The 22500-nt window shown below is 42.3% G+C and overlaps 1 protein-coding gene across 24 annotated transcripts in view; it reads right to left on the reverse strand.

Moving 5' to 3' along the window:
* Cadps (calcium-dependent secretion activator 1) overlaps positions 1-22500 on the reverse strand; it is a 1142346-nt gene that overhangs the window by 577212 nt on the left and 542634 nt on the right. For all 24 annotated transcript variants that reach the window (XM_076212572.1, XM_076212575.1, XM_076212566.1 and 21 more), the window contains one exon: positions 15995-16162. In XM_076212572.1, coding sequence (XP_076068687.1) covers positions 15995-16162 — 168 coding nt within the window. The remainder of the gene's footprint in view (positions 1-15994; positions 16163-22500) is intronic.

Genomic DNA, 22500 nt, shown 5'->3' on the forward strand with positions numbered 1-22500 from the left:
GAAGAGGGGGAAGGAGGAGGAAAAGGAGGGAGGATGAATAGAAGGGAGGGGAGTAGGAGGAATAGGAGTAGGAGGAGGTGAAGGGGGAGGAAAAGGAGAAAGACGAGAAGGAAGGGGAGTAGGAGTAGGAGGAGGTCAAGGAGGTGAAGGAAGAGAAAAAGGAGAAAGAGGAGGATATGTGGACGAGGAGGAGAAGGGGAAGTAGGAGGAGGAGGAAGTGAAAGACGAGGAGGAGGAAGAGAAAGAGGAGAAGTACGGGCAAGGAAAGAAGGAGGTGGAAAGGAAGAAGGAAAAGGAAGAAGAAGAAGAAGAAGAAGAAGAAGAAGAAGAAGAAGAAGAAGAAGAAGAAGAAGAAGAAGAAGAAGAAGAAGAAGAAGAGGAAGAAGAAGACGAAGAAGAAAAAGAAGAAGAAGGAAAAGAAAAAGAGAAGGAAAAGAAAAAGAGAAGGAAAAGATGGATAAGGGGAGGAGAAAGGGATGAGGGAGAGGAAAAGGTGAGGATGAGGAGGATGAGGATGAGGATAAAGGAGGGAAGGGTTTGCAGCTGATCAATATAAGGAGGCAATGCTCTCCAAGCGTCTCGATTGCAAGAAGTTCACGTAGAAGTTCCCATCGACGGCACCAGACGAAGAACAGGAGACTTGACAACGCACAGGAAGAATAATGGAATTGTGGCGCCAGATGCCAGACCATAAGGCCTTAATGGGGCACTGGAGAGGAGTCATAGCGGTGGTAAAGAAAAGATTGAAGGGAAATGGCACAAGAGAAAGGAAAGGAAAAGAAAAAAAATTGACCATTTCTTTGCGAGTGGAGTCTTATCTACGACAACTTCGAATAAAATACTGCTTGGTTTATAGTCCTTATAATGGTGACTGTATAGAGAATTATGTATCTATTATCCCCTGACATTGTACGAAAAAATGCACACACATACACGCACATGCACACACACACACACACACACACACACACACACACACACACACACACACACACACACACACACACACACACACACAAACACAGTAGCAAAAATATGCGGAAAGGTTATCAGAAACAAATGGATCAAACACTTGGAAGAGTATAAAATATTAAACCATAAATAATTTGGCTTTAGAAGTGGAAGACCGTGTACCACAAACTTAATATGCTTTTAGTTGAGATTAATTGAGATAATACAAGAAAGAGATGGCTGGGCAGATTGCGCCTGCTTGGACTTGCAGAAGGCTTTTGACAAAGTACCACATAAAAAGATAATAAGAAAAATTAAAATAATAGGAGGAATGCAAGGTAAGCTACTGGAATGGATGAAGGATTTCTTAAGTGGGAGAAAAATGAGAGTGGTACTTAGAGACAAAAATTCGAACAGGGAAGATATGATAAGTGGCGTCCCGCAAGGCTCTGTATTGGCTCCTTTAATGTTTGCCTTATATATAAATGATATGAATGAGGGAGTGAGGTGTTACATGAACTTCTTTGCTGATGGTGCCAAATTATTCAAGAGAGTAAGCACAGAAGAAGATTGTAGATCGCTACAAGAAGAACTGGACAAAATATGGGAATGGAATCTGAGGTGTGAAATGAACTTTAACATTAAGAAATGTAGTATAATGGAATTTGGAAAAGCAAAAATAGATTATCGGGTCAATATAAAATTGGTAACAGGAAAGTCAAAAAAGTCGACGACTCAGAAAGGGACCTGGGAGTGATTATCTCAAATGACTTGACACCTGATAAACATGTCAACAAATTAGTTGGAGAGACTTTTAACTTATTAAGATCAATGAAAGTGGCCTTCGACTACATGGATGAAGAAATGGTAAAGAAAATAGTGGTTGCACTAATAAGACCTAAGCTAGAGTATGCTGCCACACTATGGGCACCTTGAAAAAAAAGAAAAAAAGAAAAAAAGAAAAAGAAAATCAAAGAGCAGCGACAAAAATGGCACCTACACATATCAAATATGACATACAAACAAAAATTGGAGAAATTACACCTCTGGAACAGAGAAGAGAAAGAGGCGCTTTGTTGACCATTTACAGAATTATGAAAGGGATGGAAATTCTTGATAGAGACGAATTATTATAAAGGGACAGAAGAGAAACAAGGGGACACGAAAAGAAGCTAAAGAAGGGCAGTTACAGAAGAGATTTGAAAAAGAATAGCTTCCCACATAGAGTGATTGTTATCTGGAACAAATTAAAGGGAGAAAGAGTGAGTGCCAAAACTATACTAGGTTTTAAGAATAAACTAGATACGAAGAGATACGAGAACGGGTCACAACGAGCATAGCTCTCGTCCCGTAAAATACAACTAGGTAAATATACACACACGCACACGCATACACACACATGCACACACACACACACACACACACGCACGCACACCTCGTGGCGCAGTGGTTAGAGTTCCCAGCTGCCAATAAGGCGGTCCGGGTTCGAATCCCGCCCAGGGCTGAAATAATTTCAGTATCGCTGCGCTGCGAGTTGTTACTTCATCTCTCGTGAACGGGGAGTTGGGTGTGTGTGTGAGTGTAAGGTCACAGCATTACTAATAAATCGATTATATATGAGCTCTGAGCTCTCTTCAGAGAGGGGAATAGCTGTCTATCACGAGTCCAACACGTGATCCAAGACCATGGTGAATCACACACACACAGGCACAAACACAGCCACACAGGCATACGCACACAGACACACGCACTCACAATCATATGAGACTAGCCAACACCGCAAGCATTACTTTTTAAATAAAACATTCACTTGGGAACGGTCCACTTTGAGGCAATGGAGGCTGCCAAGAAGAAGCAGCGCAGGCTCGGGCCTAAAAAAAAAAAAAAAAAAAAAAAAAAAAAAAAACCACAGAAAGCCAAAAAATTATACGAAGTGTACATTTAACATAAAATGAAAGAAGAGCGTGCACGATTTCACCCAAGAACATAAATGATCGGAATTGCAAAACCTTTTCCACGGAGACTGGCAAATGCCCTCTGCGCTACACACTCCCCGCAAAAATAATGATATTAAACAAACGAAAATAAACACACAAATAAATGATTAAATAGGTCAACGAATAAGTAAATACATAAATAAATAAAGACAGATTAAGAAATGAATAAGTAAATAGATAAATAAATAAAGACAGATTAAGAAATAAATAAGTAAATAGATAAATAAATAAAGACAGATTAAGAAATAAAGTTGCCATATTGAAATTACTATAAAAATAGTTACTTGCTGTGTGGGGGCGAAATGAAGTGCTGGGATAAATCAGGAGTAAGGATCGTGCCGAGCTACGAAAGAAGTATAGTGCAGACGAAGACATGAAGCTCCAGAAGCAGGAAGAGGAAGATACAAAAAAGTAAAAGGAAAATAATGAGAAAAGGAGGAAGAAGAGGGTTTGGAGAAAGATAAGAAGGAGGAGGAGGAGGTGGAGGAGGAGGAAGAGAACGGGTAGGAGGAAGAGGATAATGATGTTGATGATGAGCAGAAAGAAAAGGAGGAAGAAGAGGAGGAGGAGGAGGAGGAGGAGGAGGAGGAGGAGGAGGAGGAGGAGGAGGAGGAGGAGAAAGGGTGAGGAAGGTGAATCAAGGAGACGATGACATGATGTGCACAGACGACAAAATTGAGAAAGGAAAAAAAAAATGCATTTATCCTTAAAAGCCCCCAGTCCTCCCCCTGCCCCTCCAGCCACCCGCGGCAATGAAGATGCGTGCTGAGGAACCCGTCCTAGACCCTCAGAGGTCTTTATTGTCCCTCTCTCTCTCCCTCTCGCGCGTGCCAGCAGGACAGGGAGAAAGAGAAGGAACAGGAGGAGGCATAAGGAAGAAGGAAAGGAGACGACGACGTCGAGGAGGAGGAGGAGGAAGATGAAGAAGAGGAGAAGGATGAGAATGGAGAGGACGAATTGGAGGAGCAAGAAAAGATGGAGTCTGAGAAAAAGGAAGAGTAAAGGAGCAGAAGGAAGAGGTGAAGGAGAATGAGGAGGGGAGGAAAGTTGATAAGAATGAGGATGAGAAGGAAGAGGAGGAGGAGGAGGAGGAGGAGGAGGAGGAGAGGGAGATAAGAGTGAGGTAGTTTATTTGCGCGGTGGGATGCAGTATGCAAAGGATAGTTTAACTTTTTTTTCCAAGACTCCTTCCTGCTGAGTTATTGCAGACTCTGAGAGATAGACAGCGCCCGGGACAGACTGGGTCTACGAGAGACAGAGTCATCCTGCGTGTATGAGTGACGGAAGCAGACCTGTGTGTGTTTGTGTGTTTGTGTGTGTGCGTGTGATATATATACACATATATATATAGGGAGAGAGAGAGAGAGAGAGAGAGAGAGAGAGAGAGAGAGAGAGAGAGAGAGAGAGAGAGAGAGAGAGAGAGAGAGAGAGAGAGAGAGAGAGAGAGAGATAGAGAGAGAGAGAGAGAGAGAGAGGGAGAGAGAGAGAGAGAGGCAGAGAGAGAGAGATAGATAGAGAGAGAGAGAGAGCGATAGGCTGATACATAATCTTGGGAGGAGCCCGGGGACCCTATAGAAGCCTCAAGTGTTGGTTTTCTGGCGCGGCCGGCCCGGTGTGCCACGGAGCCGGCGCGGCTCGGCGCGGCTCGGCGCGGGGGAGGGACTTCCGGCTTCTTCATCTTCATTTCGGTCACCATTTCCATCCTTAAGTTCCTTTCCTGCGCTTCCCGGATCTCTAAGATTCTCCTGGTCTCCGGTATACTCGTATATACATATTTTTCTTATTATATTTTCCTTTTCTTTTCGTCAAGAATATGTGGGTTGATGAAAGCAGAAAGGAGTTTCATGGCACTAAAAAGATATAGATAGAGTGAATATCTATATTTGTCTACCTGTCTATCTATTCATACATACATACACCCACACACCCACACACCCACACCCATACCCAACCACACACACACACACACACACACACACACACACACACACACACACACACACACACACACACACACACACACACACACACACACACACACACACACACATATATATATATATATATATATATATATATATATATATGTATAGATAGATTTAGATATACACAAATATACATATGTGTATATACATACATAAATATATACATATATATATATATTATATATACATATACATATATTTTGTTGCAGGCAGACGAGGTTAAAAGCTATTGAAGATTCATTTTTGATTATCTTCTTGGGTATAGTCTCTATACGACGAATATTTGACTTATCATTTTCTGTAAGTCTGCTCAGGAGATCTCTTATATTAGCCGACGTATATATAGATATACATACGTGTGTGTGTGTGTGTGTGTGTGTGTGTGTGTGTGTGTGTGTGTGTGTGTGTGTGTGTGTGTGTGTGTGTGTGTGTGTGTGTGTGTGTGTGTGTGTGTGTGTGTGTGTGGTTCACGACAGCTTTGGATCACGTGTTGGAGACATCTGGTGTGGAACATCTTCAGTCACGTTCGAGTGCCGCCTGGCGATTTCTTTCAGCCTTTGGCTAAGAAGGTTAGAATCAAACCCACCATCGAAGTCACGGGTATTATGAATTTTCTTCCGATTCATGAGGGGCAAAAAGAGGAGGAAGAGGGAGAGGAAGACGAGGAGGAAGAGAGGAGGAGGAAGAGAAGGAGGAAGAGAGGGAAGAAGAACAAGAAGAAGAGGAGGTGGAGGAAGAGAGAGATGGATGAGGAGGAGGGAGGGGGATGGGAAGAGGGGGAGAGGAGGAGGAAGAAAATGAAGAGGAGGAGGAGAAAGAAAAAGAAGAGAAAAAAAATAAAAGAGGAAGATAAGGAAAAGGAGGGAGGGGAAGGAGGAGGGAGGGGGAGGACGAGGGGGAGGAAGAGGGTGGGGGAGGAGTAGGAGGAGGAGGAGGGTGGGGGAGGAGGAGGGTGGGGAGGAGGAGGGGAGGAGGGTGGGGGAGGAGGAGGGTGGGGGAGGAGGAGGGTGGGGGAGGAGGAGGGAAGGGAGACCAGGAGGCGTAGGAGGAGGAGGAAAATGAAGAGGAGCTGGCGGAGGAGGGTGACGAGGAATGAGGAGGAAAATGAAGAGGAGGAGGCGGAGGCGGAGGCGGAGGAGGAGGAGGAGGAGGAGGAGGAGGAGGAGGAGGAGGAGGAGGAGGAGGAGGAGGAGGAGGAGGAGGAGGAGGAGGAGGAGGAGGAGGCGAACAGCGTCTCGAGGAGGACACTGCTGTAAAGATCTCGATTGATGAAGCCCTCGTACAAGGTCGCGCTACCCTCCCACTTTCGCCCTCCCTCCCTCCCTCCTCCCCTCCTTCCTCCTCTCCCCTCCCTCCCTCCTCTCCCCTCCTTCCTCCTCTCCCCTTCCTCCCTCTTCTTCCTTCCTTTCTCCTCTCCTCTCCTTCCTCCTCTCTCCTCCTTTCTCCTCTCTCTGGTGAATAAAATCACTTGTCTGGAACGGATACTTTTCCACGACGTATACTACCTCCTCTCTCTCTCTCTCTCTCTCTCTCTCTCTCTCTCTCTCTCTCTCTCTCTCTCTCTCTCTCTCTCTCTCTCTCTCTCTCTCTTTTTCTAAACATGCACAGACCCAAGACTCCGTTCTTTTGTCACCGAGTGGACCTTCCGGATCATTGGTTTTCTTTCTCGCTCACCTCCTCCTCCTCCTCCTCCTTCTTTTCTTCTTTCCTTTTTCGTTTCCTTTTGAGGCGAGTCGGTCTGAACTTGAAAGAAAAAAAAAAAAAATCCCTTTTCCTTATCCACTATCTCATTTCTCCTTTTCTTGTCATTCTTTTACCACGTTGGCGTTTATCTTCTTATTTATTTATTTATTCATTTAATCATTTATCGATTTATCTATTTATTTATCTATTTATTTATTCATTTTTTTCAAGAGTTCATTCAAACCACCCCGTCCTTCCCCCGTCTCCTTTTTCTGTTTATGTGATCTTCCCGTCTTTCTGTTTAAAAACCTAATTAACCGAGGCCGAATTTATCGAATGGGCCCTGGCCCTGTGCCCAAGGTGAGTGACAGTCATTGATGTTTGATAGGGGCAGAGTCCAGGTGTGTGAAGTTTCAATGGGCATATGTGTGGCTCGCGCTCTCTTCTCTGTCTTTCTCTCCATCTCTCTCTCCCTCTCTCTTTCTCTCTCTCTCTCTCTCTCTCTCTCTCTCTCTCTCTCTCTCTCTCTCTCTCACGCATACTCACACTCACACACACACACACACACACACACACACACACACACACACACACACACACACACACACACAAGGAGGAAGGAGAGGAGAGGAGGAAGGAAGGAAGAAGAGGGAGAAAGGCACAGATATAGGGGGGACTTACTAAACTGGAACAAGAGAAACACAAGAGGACATGGAAAGAAAATAAAAAACATAGCTACAGAAGAGAACTGAAGGAAAACAGTTTTCCACATAGAGTAGTGGACACTTGGAACAGACTAGACAAAGAAATAGTATGCGCAGAAACCATTCATGAGTTTAAAAGCAAACTAGACACTGCGAGATACAAAGGCGGGATCCCACGAGCATAGCTCCCCTTCCAGCAAAATACAACTAGGTAAATACACACACAGTATTACCCATAGGTCGGTCATACAAGCTCTGAGCTCTCATCTGGGAGGTTAATAACTGTCAATCACGAGTCCAACACGTGATCCAAGACCATGGTGAATGGTGAATCACACACACACACACACACACACACACACACACACACACACACACACACACACACACACACACACACACACACAATGGGGTTAGAGCTCTGGCCTGCCACTACGGAGGTCCGGGTTCGACTCTCGCCCGGGGCTGAAATAATATCAGTATCGCAGCGCTGAGGGGTGTTACTCCAACTCTCGTGGGCGGGGAGTTGGGTGTGTGTGTGTGTGCAAGGTCATAGCATTACCCATAGATCGGACTTACGAGCTCTGAGCTCTCTTCCAGGAGGGAAATAGCTATCGATCACGAGTCCAACACGTGATCCAAAGACCAAGTGAATACACACACACACACACACACACACACACACACACACAATTATATACTTCTGCTGGAGTTCCGAGAAAAAAAAATGAATAAAATAAAAAGGGACAGAAAAATGTAGTGACAATCAGCTTCATTTTCTTTTGTCGGAGTTCCTATTTCCTATTTTCTTTTGTGACAAATTTGCTACTTTTTTTCCCACGTTTATTTCTATTTATCATACATTCATCTCCTCCCGTTTTCTTTTTACTCCCATTTTCCTTTTCTTCGTTTCCTTTCATTGTCCTGTCAAAGTTTTTCCTTGTGTCTCTCATTTTTCTTCGTCTCCTTTTCAATTGAGATCTGACCATTTTTGGGCCCATTCTTCACATTTTCTCCCTCGTTATTTAGTTCAAGTCAACGAAAATTTTCGTGCTCTGCGCCATTTTTATTCCAACTGAAACGGGATGGAATCCTATTTAATGAGCCTGAATACATTAAAACTTTAGCGGTGATAAACTCATGGACTAATTATCAGCCGTGGAATATTGTTGCCCTGAAAAAAAGCAAAGAAATAATGATGCAAATAGAATAGTAGGAGGAAAGGAAGAAGGAGAAGTGAAAAACGTGAAGATGAAGAGCAGGAAGGAGAAGAAAAAAAAGGATAAAAAATGAAAAGAAGAAATAGAAAATCAAGATGAAAAAGAAGGAAAATGGAAGAATAAAGGGAAAAAGAAGAAATAGAAAATGAAGAAAAAGAAGAAAATGGAAGAAAAAAGAAAAAGGAAGACGAAGACGAAGAAGAAGAAGAAGAAGAAGAAGAAGAAGAAGAAGAAGAAAAAGAAGAAGAAGAAGAAGATGATGATGAAAAAGAAAATGGTAAAGAAGGAGAAGGAGAAGAAAAAGAAGAAGAAGGAGAAAAAGAAGAAAGAAGGGGAAGAATAAGAAGAAGATGTATCTGTAGGAGCTAGGAAAAGAAGCAAGCCTTGGATTCTTCGATATAATCCATGCCATACATCAACCTCTCCTCCTCCTCCTCCTCCTCTTCCTACCAAACCCTTTCCCTTCGCCACGATGCTGCCTTTCCGGGTTTCCGGGTTCCAGCTTTCCAGGTTCTGGCCACCTTCAGAGAATTTTATTCAGCTGAGGATGGGACCTCTTTGCATTGTTGTTGCATTTACAATCTTTGGTGCGTCTCACCAGAACCATTCTTTTCCCTCTTTTCCCGTCTCGGAAGTCGTTTGGGGTGGGAGGAAGGGCAGTGACGGGAGCCTGCTAGCGGTGGTCCTGCAACATGGACGGTAAGGTCTGACCTCTGTCCTGTGTTCTCTTCTGTATTGCTCCGTCTGCTTGGCCCGTCTTGCCCCTGCCCCGCTTGGCAACAAGGGTCCTCTGTTCATTGCCCCACTCCACTCGCTGCTCTGTCCCACCCGAGGACCCCGCCCCATCCCAGGGCAATTAATGGCCCTGCATTTATGATGCCATTCCACTGAGTCCTTTACTTCTTCAGCGCCCTTCGGGCTCCTCTTGACAGATCATTTACCTCCTCCTTATCTTCCTTTTCCTTTTCTTCCTCCTCCCCTTCTTCTCTTTCTTCTTTTTCCTCCTTTTTCTCTCCTCCTCTTTCCCCTTCCTCCTCCTCCTCCCTTTTCCCTTCCTCCTCTTCCTCCCACATGCTTTCATCCTTTTTACCTCCTCCTCCTCCTTCCTCTCCTCCTTTCTTTCCTTCTCCTTACTCTTACCTCTCTCCTCCTCTTCATCTTCTGACTCAGCTCCTCCTCATCATTATCATCACCTCTCTCATGTTTTTGCTTTTCTTGTTCCTTGCTGTCTCATCCTAGTTTTCCTCTTAGCACGACTCCTCCTCCTATTCTTCTTCCAACTCTAATCCTTCCTTTCCCATTCCTTCTTTCTCCTTCTTTTCCTCCTCTTGTTTTCTCTTGGTCATCGCACTCTTTGCCCTACTTTTCTTCCTTCTCTTCTTCCTTCTTTTCCTTCTCTTCCCATCCCCTCCCCTCCTCCTACTTCTGCTTTTTCTCTTTCTCCTCCACGTCTTCATCCCCCTCTCCTTATTTTTCTCTCTTTTCCCAACTCTCCCCCCTTCCTCTTCCTCCTGTTTCTCCTTTACCTCTCTTTCCTTCTTTTTTACTTCTTCTTCCTTCACTTTTTTTTCCTTCTGATCCTCGTGCCTTTTGTCCAACTTCTCTTTCCACTCTTCTTCCTTCTTTTCCTTCTCTTCGTTCTTCCTTTTTCCTTTTTCCATCTCATATTCTTATTTTTTTCTCCTCTTCCTCCCCTCCCTTTTACTTTGTTTTCTTTCTCTTCCTCCTCTTTTCCTTTCTTGTCCTGAATCCCCTCTCCTTTTTTTCTTCCTTCTCTTCTCCTTCCTCCTTTTCCTCTTCCCTCTTTCTTTTCCTTCTTCCTACTGTTTTCCTTCCTCATTTTCCTTCTTTCTTCCTTCCTCCGTCTTTTTTCCTCCTCTTCATCCATCTTGTCCTCATCCCCATTCCCTTTCTTCTTCTCTTCATCCTACTCATCTACCTCTTCATTTTCCTCCCATCTTTAACTTTCTCCATTTCCTCATCTCTCTCTTCCTTTCTTCTTCTCTTCTTCCTACTCTTCTATCTCTTCATTTTCCTCCTTTCTTCAACTTTCTCCCTTTTTCATCCCCACTCTCTTTTTTCTTCTCTTCTTCCTAATCTTCTCCTTCCTCCTTTCTTCATCCTCCTCCCAGTTTCCTCTGCCCCAATTTCTTTTCTTCCTTCTTCCAATTTTGCCCTATCTTTTTCTCTTTTTCAATGTTCCTTTTTTCCTCGTCTTTTTTTCATTTTCTCCTTGCCCTCCTCCTTGTCCTCTTCCTTCTCTTCTTGCATGTCCATCAATATGGGGCGAGCTCTCTAACAGCAAGACTGAATTACTGATTGACTGACTGACAGGCTGGCTGCTTGACTGACTGGTTAATTGAGTGACATACTGGTTCTCTCTCTTATCATTCTCAATTTCTTCTCTTCTCTTCTTTCGTTTTCGTTACCTTTGTGTCTTGGTTTACTCATTCCTCTTTCTGCTCTCTTCCTCTTTACTTTTCGCACTTCCCCTTCCCTTATTTTTTCAACCTTATTTCACACCCCTTTTGGCCTAGGCCGCCGGGGCGTGTTGACCTTGACCTCGCACACACAGGTCAAAGGTCACAATATGGCGCCTCCTGGTGTCAGGTCCTTCGCTTTGCTTTCCCCCTTTCGGCCACAGGACCTTCCCTCCATTAGCTCTTCGACCTCGCACTCCAATCCAGCCTGGCCCCCGTGCCTTCCACGATCTGAGGGGACACAATAGCTTCTGGGTCCTTTCATGTGAGATGCGGCGGCGCTAACGTCCTCGCCTCTTGCACAACGTCTGGGGTCTCGAGGTGCTCGAGGGGCTAAGGGAAGCCATGGCTCGGGAGTTGATTATTTGGGAAAGCAAAAAAAAATATTGGAAAGATAGAAGAGAGAGAGAGAGAGAGAGAGAGAGAGAGAGAGAGAGAGAGAGAGAGAGAGAGAGAGAGAGAGAGAGAGAGAGAGAGAGAGAGAGAGAGAGAGAGAGAGAGAGAGAGAGAGAGAGAGAGAGAGAGAGAGAGAGAGAGAGAGAGAGAGAGAGAGAGAGAGAGAGAAAGAGAGAGAGAGAGTATTTGATAATTATTAGTTACACACTACCAAGAAGACCTAGTCATTTTACAACGAGAAGGGATGGGACAGAGAGAAGGGGAGGGAGAGAGAGAGAGAGAAGGGGAAGGAGAGAGGGATAAAGGAAGAGATGGAGGGAGAGTATATTTGGTCATTCTTAGCTACAGTACATTCTACCAGGAAAAACAGTCATTTCACAACGAGAAGAGTTGAGAGGGAGAGAGGGACAGATTATATTTGGTCTGTCTTATCTAATTTTTACCAGAGAAACCTGGAGCTACGAGATACAAATGACAATTATAAAGAATGCCTCAGTCCATTACAAGGTACATACATACATACATACATATACACGGAGGATAGCCAAAAAGAAAAAGGCATGGAAAACACTCCCACCCATTCCATCCATTACAAGGTAGGAGGCGAAAAAAAAGTAAATAAATAAATAAATAAAATAAATGAATAATAAAATAAAAATAAATAGATAAATTAGTAAAAAAAAAAAAATACTTATGTGAATTGAATCACCTCGGCTGAAAGCTTACTCCATTCGTTAACAACACGATTACAAAATTGTTCCTACCTACTTTCAGGCTAAATCTACACCCTGGCAGGTTTAAATCATTGTTTCTTCTCTGGTTCATATTTTTCAACTTTTATGTTACCTATTACTTTTAAAATTTCTTCTCTGAGCTTCCTCTTTTTTTTTATTTAGTGAGTGCAAGTTTTAAGTAGTTTTTGTATGCTTTGTTTCTTATATTTGGCATAAGTTTTGTGGCTCACCGCTGTACATTTTCCTACCTATCAATGAAGTATCCCATCTGAGATGCCAAGAAGCTTTAGTGTCTTCTTCGCATCCAATGCCGACAGTGAATTTTGCCCATCTCGCCCTTCCACTCTTATGTAATTGAACGCCAAGCTTTCAGTATTTCACTCATTAACTTCAAAATCATCATAAACCTCCTTTGGTCTAATCAAAGACAAAGAAGTCTCTGTTTCAGTCTTAGCTCTCTATGATACACAAAGAGTGCAATATTTCCTCCTGTGTTTTAGAATCTCCATATATTGTCCCATCAACTTTGAAGTTAATGATTCCTTCCCCGTGTCTCAATTTACTTTTGCTAAATCTATAAAACAACACTGGTTCATCTCTACATATGTCGATTGCATCTTTTTCAAAGTTTCTTCTTGTCTTCATACATTTGTATATTCATTTCTGGAGTTATCATATTCCTCTCTTATTTTATTGGTACTTTCCTCTTTCCCCTTTTCCTGTGCTTTGCTTGATTCGATTTGATTTCTTTACCTGAATTTACCAATCTTCCTCTTCTTTGAAATTCTCCTCGAAAAGAAATCTCCTAGTTCTGAGTCCTACATATTCAGAAGGGTGTTCCATTTATGCTCGACATATTTTGTCCTTTTGAATGCTCTCCAATCTGTGTTTCACCAAAAACATTTCCTCGGGTCTGTAAAATTTGACTTTCCAAAGTTATATCTTCCCTGTCTCTAGGAGTCAACCCTCAGTTCTGCATTTTCTACAATTGTGTGTGTTTGTCTGTGTGCGTGCGTGCATGCATGTGTGTGTGCTTATGTGTGTGTATGTGTACGTGTGTGCGTATATGTATGTGCGCATAAGTGTATGTATGTATGTATATATATATATATATTTTTTCTTGCAGGCCGACGAGGTTAAAATCTATTGAAGATTCATTTTTGATTATCTTCTTGCGTATAGTCTCTATACGACGAATATTTGACTTATCATTTTCTGTAAGTCTGTTTAGGAGATCTCTTATATTGGCCAATATAAGAGATCTCCTAAACAGACTTACAGAAAATGATAAGTCAAATATTCGTCGTATAGAGACTATACGCAAGAAGATAATCAAAAATGAATCTTCAATAGCTTTTAACCTCGTCTGCCTGCAAGAAAGTATCCTACCTGGCTACACAAAAAAAAAAAAAAAAAAAACAAAAAAAAAAAAAAAAATATATATATATATATATATATACATATATATATGTGTGTGCATGTGTGTGTGTGTATGTGTGCGTGCGTGTGTATGTGTGTGTGTATGTATGTATGTATGTGTGTGTGTGTGTGTGTGTGTGTGTGTGTGTGTGTGTGTGTGTGTGTGTGTGTGTGTGTGTGTTGTAGTCTATGATCATGTTATCTATTTCATGTTCGAATTATGTCTATTCCCTCTTCACCTAACTCATTTGTCCCAGTGCTACACCGAGATATCTTATTGTAACTAACGCCAGACGATCCTGTTCGCTTATGAAGGAGGTTTCCGAGAACGAATGTGTGAACGGAGCAATATCTCTTGGCACACTTTCTCCAGCCCTCTGAAGCTTACAGGCACAATCGTACACACGCACGCACACATGAAATGTACCAGTTAGTATGGATAGACAACGAAGGATTCGTCTTTGTCTTATATATCATAAAACAAATATTCTTAATCCAGTGACCAACCAACCAACCAACCCACCCACACGCACAAAAAAAAAAAAAAAAAAAAAAAAATGATTGACTGAGATGCTCCACTGATGAGGTTGTGCCCAAACTTTGTCCTGCAGTGCCGCGGTTCTCCTAGTCCAAGACCGCAATGACATGAGTTGCAGAGGCATCTCGCCCATTCTTCCGGACAACTTTTGCCCACCACCCTCCCACGCTCCTCCCCTAAGGGCCGCCGTCATCACCTCGGTCTGTCCGAGGCTTCCAAGTTCCCTCCCACGCGGTCTTCGGTCCCAATAATTTGAGGTCGAAGAAGTTATTGTGAGGCGCGCGCGGTCTCCTTATGACGTAGTTGCTGTTTTTTCCTTTGAGGGCGGAATTACATCACATTCCATGGAGTCGTTCAGGAGGAAATGACATCGCTGAAACGCCACGGAAGGTTCATGACCTTTGGTTATCGGTGCTTGAGGGCAAGTTAGGGCGGCATTCTTTTAGGGGCCATTCCTGGTGAGTAAGTATCTTCAAGAAAATAATACGAGCTCGAGCCACACTATCCCTATATCATTCACAATGGATTATCCTAATCCCATCATAATCTCGTCAAAATGTGCCGCCCACGACGCAAATATAATATTATTAACGAATGTATAAGTGAGAGTCTTTGAGTTTCTCTATCTAATGTTTCAGTTTAAAGGTCACCAGTCTCTTTGATACTGGCTCTGGGCACATCTTAACCTCATGCCGCCTGCGCATGATTTTTTAATCTAAAATACCATCAAACACTTTTACTAGTTTGTCCGTCGCTAACACTGTCCTTCACTATGATATTGTCCGGCACTGTCGTTTTGTCCTACAGTCACATTTTGTCCTCCACTGACATTTTGTCCTATACTGATATTAAATATCACAACGAAAAATTTTCCTACACTGACATTAAATCCCACAACGAAATTTTATCCTATACTGACATTACTTATTAACCAACTTCGTAACAATGTAGTGGGGGCTGAAACAATTGGTTGTTTTACGAGAAGATTAAATAACTTTACGGATAGGGATGAAAGGTGTTAAGGGACATGGAACTGCCTAGTATAGGCCTTATGGTCTATTGCAGTCTACTCCATTCTTATGTTCTTAATTTTCTTGTTACCGTCAGACTACTTCGTTCATTTCCGCGACATCCTTTCTGCTTGGCCAGGTTCGTCCCTGCCGTTCTGGGTGGTACTTTTCCTTTCAATTCAGCTGTCGTCAGCCTATTCTATATCTGTGATGCCCCGTTGAGGGCAAAAGTGATAATTCAATTTCTAACCTCTCAACGGCCTTTTATAACAAGTTTCTGCTACCCACTTTGTAGTTATGAAACATTAGAAAAAAAAAAAAAAAAAAAAAAAAATTACCATAGTCTCCTACTGCATCAACGCTAAATACTGTTGGGCAACAGCTGTTAACTACCGTAGTCATAACAACAGCCGGTAATCACCATAGTTTCAACAGTGGCTGATATCGAATGGGGTGTTGACTGCATAAGTTTGCTAGAGTCAATACTTTAGGGGTTTCAGTGACACCCTTACTACCCAGAGTCTCGCAGCATTCTTTTAGGACTAATATTATCGTTCCTTTTTTGCTATTTTGCTTAAATCACTCCTTTTTCATCAGCGAAGAAATACTAATATTACCAGTAGCTGATAACTGTCGTGGTCACAACAACAGGGAGTAACTACTGCGGCCGTAACAGCAACTCACAACCGCCTTAGACCCTGTTCATACTAGCGGTTTGAACAGCGCGGAAACCGCGGCGTACCGCATAGTCAAGGAAAAACTGCGCGGTTGTGTATGAACGCCCCCATTGACTTATATTGTAACTGAACCGCCGAGGTTGAAACCGCTAGTGTGAACAGGACCGTGGTCATTTGTACAAACAATGGCCAGTACCTACCTGGAACCTTCCTTGGATGACTTCAAGTTGGTGTTTGGTGACTTTGGTCTGTCGTTTTGTCAAGTCCGTGGGTTGCTTGGCGTTGAACGGGTACGAGATGCACCGCAGGATGAAGACGTACAGCTGCAGACGCTTCTTCCGCTCCTCCTCCTCGCGTTCTTGCTTCTCCTGCGAAAGAAACAATTTTTTTAACGTTTTTAGTACATTCTAAGACTTTCAAAGCGTCTCATACAACCCCTCCCCCCTCATTTATTCATACGTTTATTCATTTACTTATTTACTTTTCTATTTATCTTTTTATCTATTATTTTTTCATTTTTTATTTATTGATCTATTATTATTTTTTTAGTATCCTTAGTAAGAACTAATTATCGCGTTCTTAATTCCTTCCACAGGGGGCTTCTGGAAGTCTTCCACCGATTTGGAGTCCTTCGGAGAAGGACTTTCAAAACACGTTTTCTACAAAGGAAATAGGACAAAGAACAATTATTTTACTTTTTGTTTGCGGGCGAACGTGTGTGTGTGTGTGTGTGTTTTGTCCAATTGTAATAAACGGGACAAGAGCTATGTCTCTATGCCACAGTCGGTCAAACTTGGCTTACTATTTGTTCGTGTTGTTGTTTTATAAATTAGATTAAAGTAAAGGAATGAGTTACAAGAAGTCTAAGCCAATTCTTTACACACCTAGGTAGTTACACACACACACACACACGGGCATACACACACACGGGCACACACACACACACACACACACACACACACACACACACACACACACACACACACACACACACACACACACACACACACACACACATATTACAGCTTTACGTCCTACCGCCTTGGGGCTTTTCTTTCATCTTGTAGGTTCCTTGGCTCAACCAAACCTGGACAGCCATTCACACTTTTCCAGCTAAGATTTCTTTCCTTCTTCTGGTCTGACCGCTTGCTGGCAGAGTATTCAGCGCCTCGCAGGTTTACGCACACACACGCACATGGGGAACACAAGGCGATCAGACAAGCTCACAGGTAAGTACCCGTGGATGGGAGTTCTGGACGTCTCGTCGGGCTCACCTCTCGCTCATCTCTTTCTTAACCACTGCTCTTCGTTTCCCTCTCTCTCTTCTCCTCTCTTTGAGTTACCTCTCCCTTCCTCCTCTCTCCTCACTCTATTCATCCACATATCTTCTCATACCTCGACTTCTAACTCTCTCTCTCTCTCTCTGTTTCTCTCTATTATTCTTTTTACTTCCTCTGTTATTCTCATCCCATTTGATTCCTCCTTTCTCCTCCGCTTCATCCTTGCTCTACTCACTTTTGTCACTTCGTGTTACTGGCTGAAATTAATCACATAAGAAAGAAACCTTCCACCTCTTTTACACACACACACACACACACACACACACACACACACACACACACACACACACACACACACACACACACACACACACACACACACACACACACACACACACACACACACACACACACACAGACACACAGACACGCACACACACACACACACACACACACACACACACACACACACACACACACACACACACACACACACACACACACACACCAACAATTGGTCATAAAAACAACAAAAAAGTATTAATAGACAAACGTTTATGCACTTATTCCTGCAGCGAACAAAAGCTGAACCCAAATGTCCTCATTATCACAGGAATATAAGCTTACAAATACAGCGCATTCTATTTTTCATTTATTATCACTTAGTCCTTTACACACTATCAATTGAAGAATCAAAAATAGTTAGATTTATAGTGTAATAATTTCCATATTTGATTTCCTTACTTTGATAAAAACTGAAATGTGTTGAATTTAATAAGGAATGCATTCTTTAATATTCGTTGGCTGAAGGAAACCATGATGTTCAAAAACCAATTATTTTTCTTCCGTTGCAAATGCAAAATTAGGTCAATTACGTTGATTTCAGAGGCTAATAAAAATTTTCGTTTTTGTTTTCAGGGTCAAGGTGAGGAAGGTAATATATATTTTTTTCTTTTTTGTGATGTTCATCGACTTTCAATGCTGCTTGCACAAGACCCGTGGTCGACAAAGTTCCTATTGTGATTTAACGCTCACATCAATGGCTACGTGAACATATAAATTAAATAATTACTGAAGATTAGTGTGAGTACTGAAGACTTATTCATGAATTAATTGGAAAATCAATCGCAACATTTTGAATAGTGTTCGTTAATGATTTGAATTTCGCATCGTCGAACCTGGTAGCTCTTGTGACGTCATGTCGCTGAAGAAAATGCCTTAATATATGGATACACGTACTGCACCCTCTACGCATTTTCCTGAAACTATATCTCATCTGTTAGTTTAAAAAAATAAAATAAAAAGAATATGCTCCAGGCTTAATGGGCATCATATTTCCTTCCCTTATCTACGCGGCTTTTTATTTTGGTCAAACCCGTTTCAGCTTTATTGAAGTCTCCTCTTTCAAGCTTCCTAAGTTGACTCTCTGTTTTCTGCACTATACATCTTCGGTTGTATCTTTGTATCTATGTATCCTAACTGACCTCAGATAATTCTTTTCATTTAAGTAAAAACAAACGCGGACAATGAAAAAAATAAACACATCTCAAGTTTATCTTTGAGAGAAATATAGTAGTACCTACATTTACGCAACTTTAATTTGGCGATCCCACTTGGGAGAAATCTGTAAGAAAGAATCCCCACATTTGATGATTAATCATTATTTATGTGAGTCAAAAATACAATCCTAGGTATCCATTTTCTAAGTTGACTTTTTTGTCCTTTCTGCCTTGCTAGGGTGTGCTTTGCCTCCTCCTCCTCCTCCTTCTCCTCCTCCTCCTCCTCCTCCTCCCTATCCCTTTTTTATATTCCTCCCAATTATATATCTGCGCTTTCTCTTTATTCTTCGTCATTATCTGTCTTTCCCTGCTCCTATTCATTCACTCGTGATTAATATATATATATATATATATATATATATATATATATATATATGTATATATGTATGTATATATATATACATATATATATATATATATATAATATATATATATATATATACATATATATATATATATATATATTGTGTGTGTGTGTGTGTGTGTGTGTGTGTGTGTGTGTGTGTGTGTGTGTGTGTGTGTGTATGCATATGTGTGCGTGTGGGTGGGTGTGCATGTGTATGTGTTTTTGTACGTATGTTTTACAAATTTCACTTGTTCTGGTCTTTAATACCATAAACTGAACGTCTTCTACTATCGTCAAAGATCAAATCTATTGTTCAATAGTTCAGAAAAAAATGTGTTCACATCATTTTTGTGTTGAACAGTGAGACAATGGACTACAGGTACACTTTCTGTCTCGAAATTCGAGCTCACACAAGAATAGTCTCCCACATCACCAAACAAAATTTCTTTTGTTTTCGCACTTCAAAGGTCTATCAACATAAAGGAGGCAAGAGTTTAGGGTTAAACTCGAAAACGAAAAAAAAAAAAAACGAAAAAGAAATGCGGGGGAAACACATCCATTTGAAGAACTCGTACAGGTGAAGTAATACAGAAATCAACATAGAAATCCTATTTCGAAGTTTCTTGTTGCAAATGCTTTCACTCACGTTTCTCTCCCCATTTTTAACAACAGGGCAAATCATTCCATGTCTGTATAGACCCTTTTCGAAATCCTTCCCCGCGGGTCCCCCTCCCCCCCCCCCCAAAAAAAAAAAAAAAATCCCAATCTCCCACCCACCTACGTGGTCGGCGTCGTCCCACCTCCCCTATTGGGGAGTCCCTCGGGACACCTTCCGGGGCGCCCTTAGATCCCCCCCTCCCCCCTAAGGTGCCGGTTCCCACTCCCCAACACTCCATTTCCTCCACCCCGAGGTGAGATGCTTTTGTCTGACGAAACAAAAATCGTTTGGACTCAAACTTGTGCGTTGATGTGGAAGGAGAAGTTGTTTCGAAAAGGGTTTAGATTTTTTTCGGGTTGGGAAGGGAGAGGGGGAGAAGGGAGAGGGGGAGAAGGGAGAGGGGGGAGAAGGGAGAGGGGAAGGGGGAGAGAGGGGAAGGGGGAGAGAGGAGAAGGGGGAGGGGGAAGGGAGGGAGGAGGGGGTCGCAGATGCTGTGTGTGAATATGCTCTTAGAAACAGCAGAAACCTTGGTTAACCTGGTGCGTAGCATGAAGAAGAAGAAAAATGTTACATGTTTATTACGGGGAAGATATAAATCGAACAATATTGAGAGAGAGGAACACATAAAAAAGGGAATACAGCTTCTAATTAGATAGCTCAAGACACGTGTCAATCTTGGGAGATGATTCAATGCCCGAGACTTTTAATCCTGTGGCAATTTCTTTCTCTCTCTCTCTCTCTCTCTCTCTCTCTCTCTCTCTCTCTCTCTCTCTCTCTCTCTCTCTCTCTCTCTCTCTCCCTCTCTCTTTCTTTTATATCCCCTACACACACGCACACAACACAAGCACACACGCACATACACACACACACACACATGCAAACACGCAGACACACAAACACGCACAGATAGACACACACACACACACACACACACACACACACACACACACACACACACACACACACACACACACGCAAACACGCACAGGCACACACACGCACAGACAGGCTGACAGACACATACACACACACACACACACACACACGCAAACACGCACAGGCACACACACGCACAGACAGGCTGACAGACACATACACACACACACACACACACACACACACACACACATACATCATACACACTCACAGACAGACAAACAGACAGACAGACGCACACACACACACACACACACACACACACACACACACACACACACACACACACACACACACACACACACACACACACACACACACACACACACAATAAACCACTGGAAACAGTGACGCAAGGAAAATTCTATGGGTTGACAGGATCCCAATCTGATTACATACATTATGGTGTGTAAAGACTCAACTGAGTGACAAAATTAATTACCTAGTTATGTTTTCTTTGAAAAAGGGATGGTTACTCTTAATTTGAAATTTGGTACCAATTTATAAAGGAAAGGAATGAGAAATTCAAAAATTAAAGTCCAGTATCGATGATCAGCATGATGAAAGCTGAAATGTAGGTAATGAACCTGAGTTATTATTCTAGAGTGGTTCATGTGGTACAACAGGGAGAGGGTTGGACTGATTGCTTGTATTTAGACTTGGAGAAAGCTTCTGATAAATTGTCTCACACACGACTACTATGGGAATTAGAACATATACATTATGGAAATATTTTGGTATTTATGGATAAGATATTTCCTAAAAGACCAATGCAAGAGTCTAGTAATGAAAGATAAGATGTTAGGACAGAGTGAGGTAACTTGTGGAGTCCCGTAAGGTTTAATAGAGGTACTCGTAACGTTAGTAAATAACATAACGGAAACAACGACAAGCTATACAGATAACGGAAAGGTGCTTTTGGGACATCGCCAAGAGATTTTATAGTATGGAGGTTGGGAGGATTACTCAGGTACTCCATATATATGTCCAGGAAATTTGACAAATGAAATGGAGGACAACAAGGAGGTATAAAAGATATCTTAATGGTCTTTCCATTTCCCTTTGTTTCAGCGTGGAACCCAAACCTGATTCATGACATTACCTGACCCATGCAAGTATATCTTTCGTTATTCTTCAATTAGTACACACTTATTTAACAAAAAATCACTTACTAGAAGCGAACTATGATGGAAATGCACCAAACATTCCAAAAAGACGGATATATTTATATAGTTAAGGTAAATCATGGGTCAACTCTTGGTGTCCACAGACACACACACTGAAACGTTTGAAAAAGAAAAAAAAGCTATTCATATCAACTATCCTAAGCTTCCTACATATCAAACACGAACATTCTACAACTTTATACGGTCGCGGTAGCCCAGTGGATACTGTCTTGAACTCATCAGCAAGTGGTTGTGTGTTCGATTCCCGGGACTCACTGCGGGCTATGTCGCGTCAGTTCCCGACAGGCGACAGCACTGGCCAAACGGGGAGGCGAACCAACATTGGCCTTAAAAAAAAAAAAAAAAAAAAACGGCATACCACAACTGACATGGCTAGTCCTATCAGGGGTTTCTCACTTCCCACTCCGTCTGTGTGTATGTCTGTGAAGGTGAGTTTAAACGTTCGCACAGCCACGTAAGCGTAAGCGGAAGGGGAACTGAGAGATGAGAAGGCGGTAGCAGATGAGACAGACATTGAAGAACAATGTTAATATTCGTGAGCGAAGGTCCATTGTCATTGACAGACGCTCCTGGACACGCGACAATGGATGGATGGTCAGCGCTTCGAGCGAAAGGGTAAAATGAATGTGCGCAGAAACATCGGAAGGAGAAATTCCAAAATCCAGCGTAAATCAAGGCTCCAGCTGCACTGCTTGTGATATATATGATGCTTAACTTTGTGTTTGCATGTTTATATCTAC

Source organism: Oratosquilla oratoria, chromosome 30 (genome assembly GCF_046742065.1).
Source record: "Oratosquilla oratoria isolate Oo_2021 chromosome 30, ASM4674206v1, whole genome shotgun sequence".
NCBI classification, from domain to species: Eukaryota; Metazoa; Arthropoda; class Malacostraca; order Stomatopoda; family Squillidae; genus Oratosquilla; species Oratosquilla oratoria.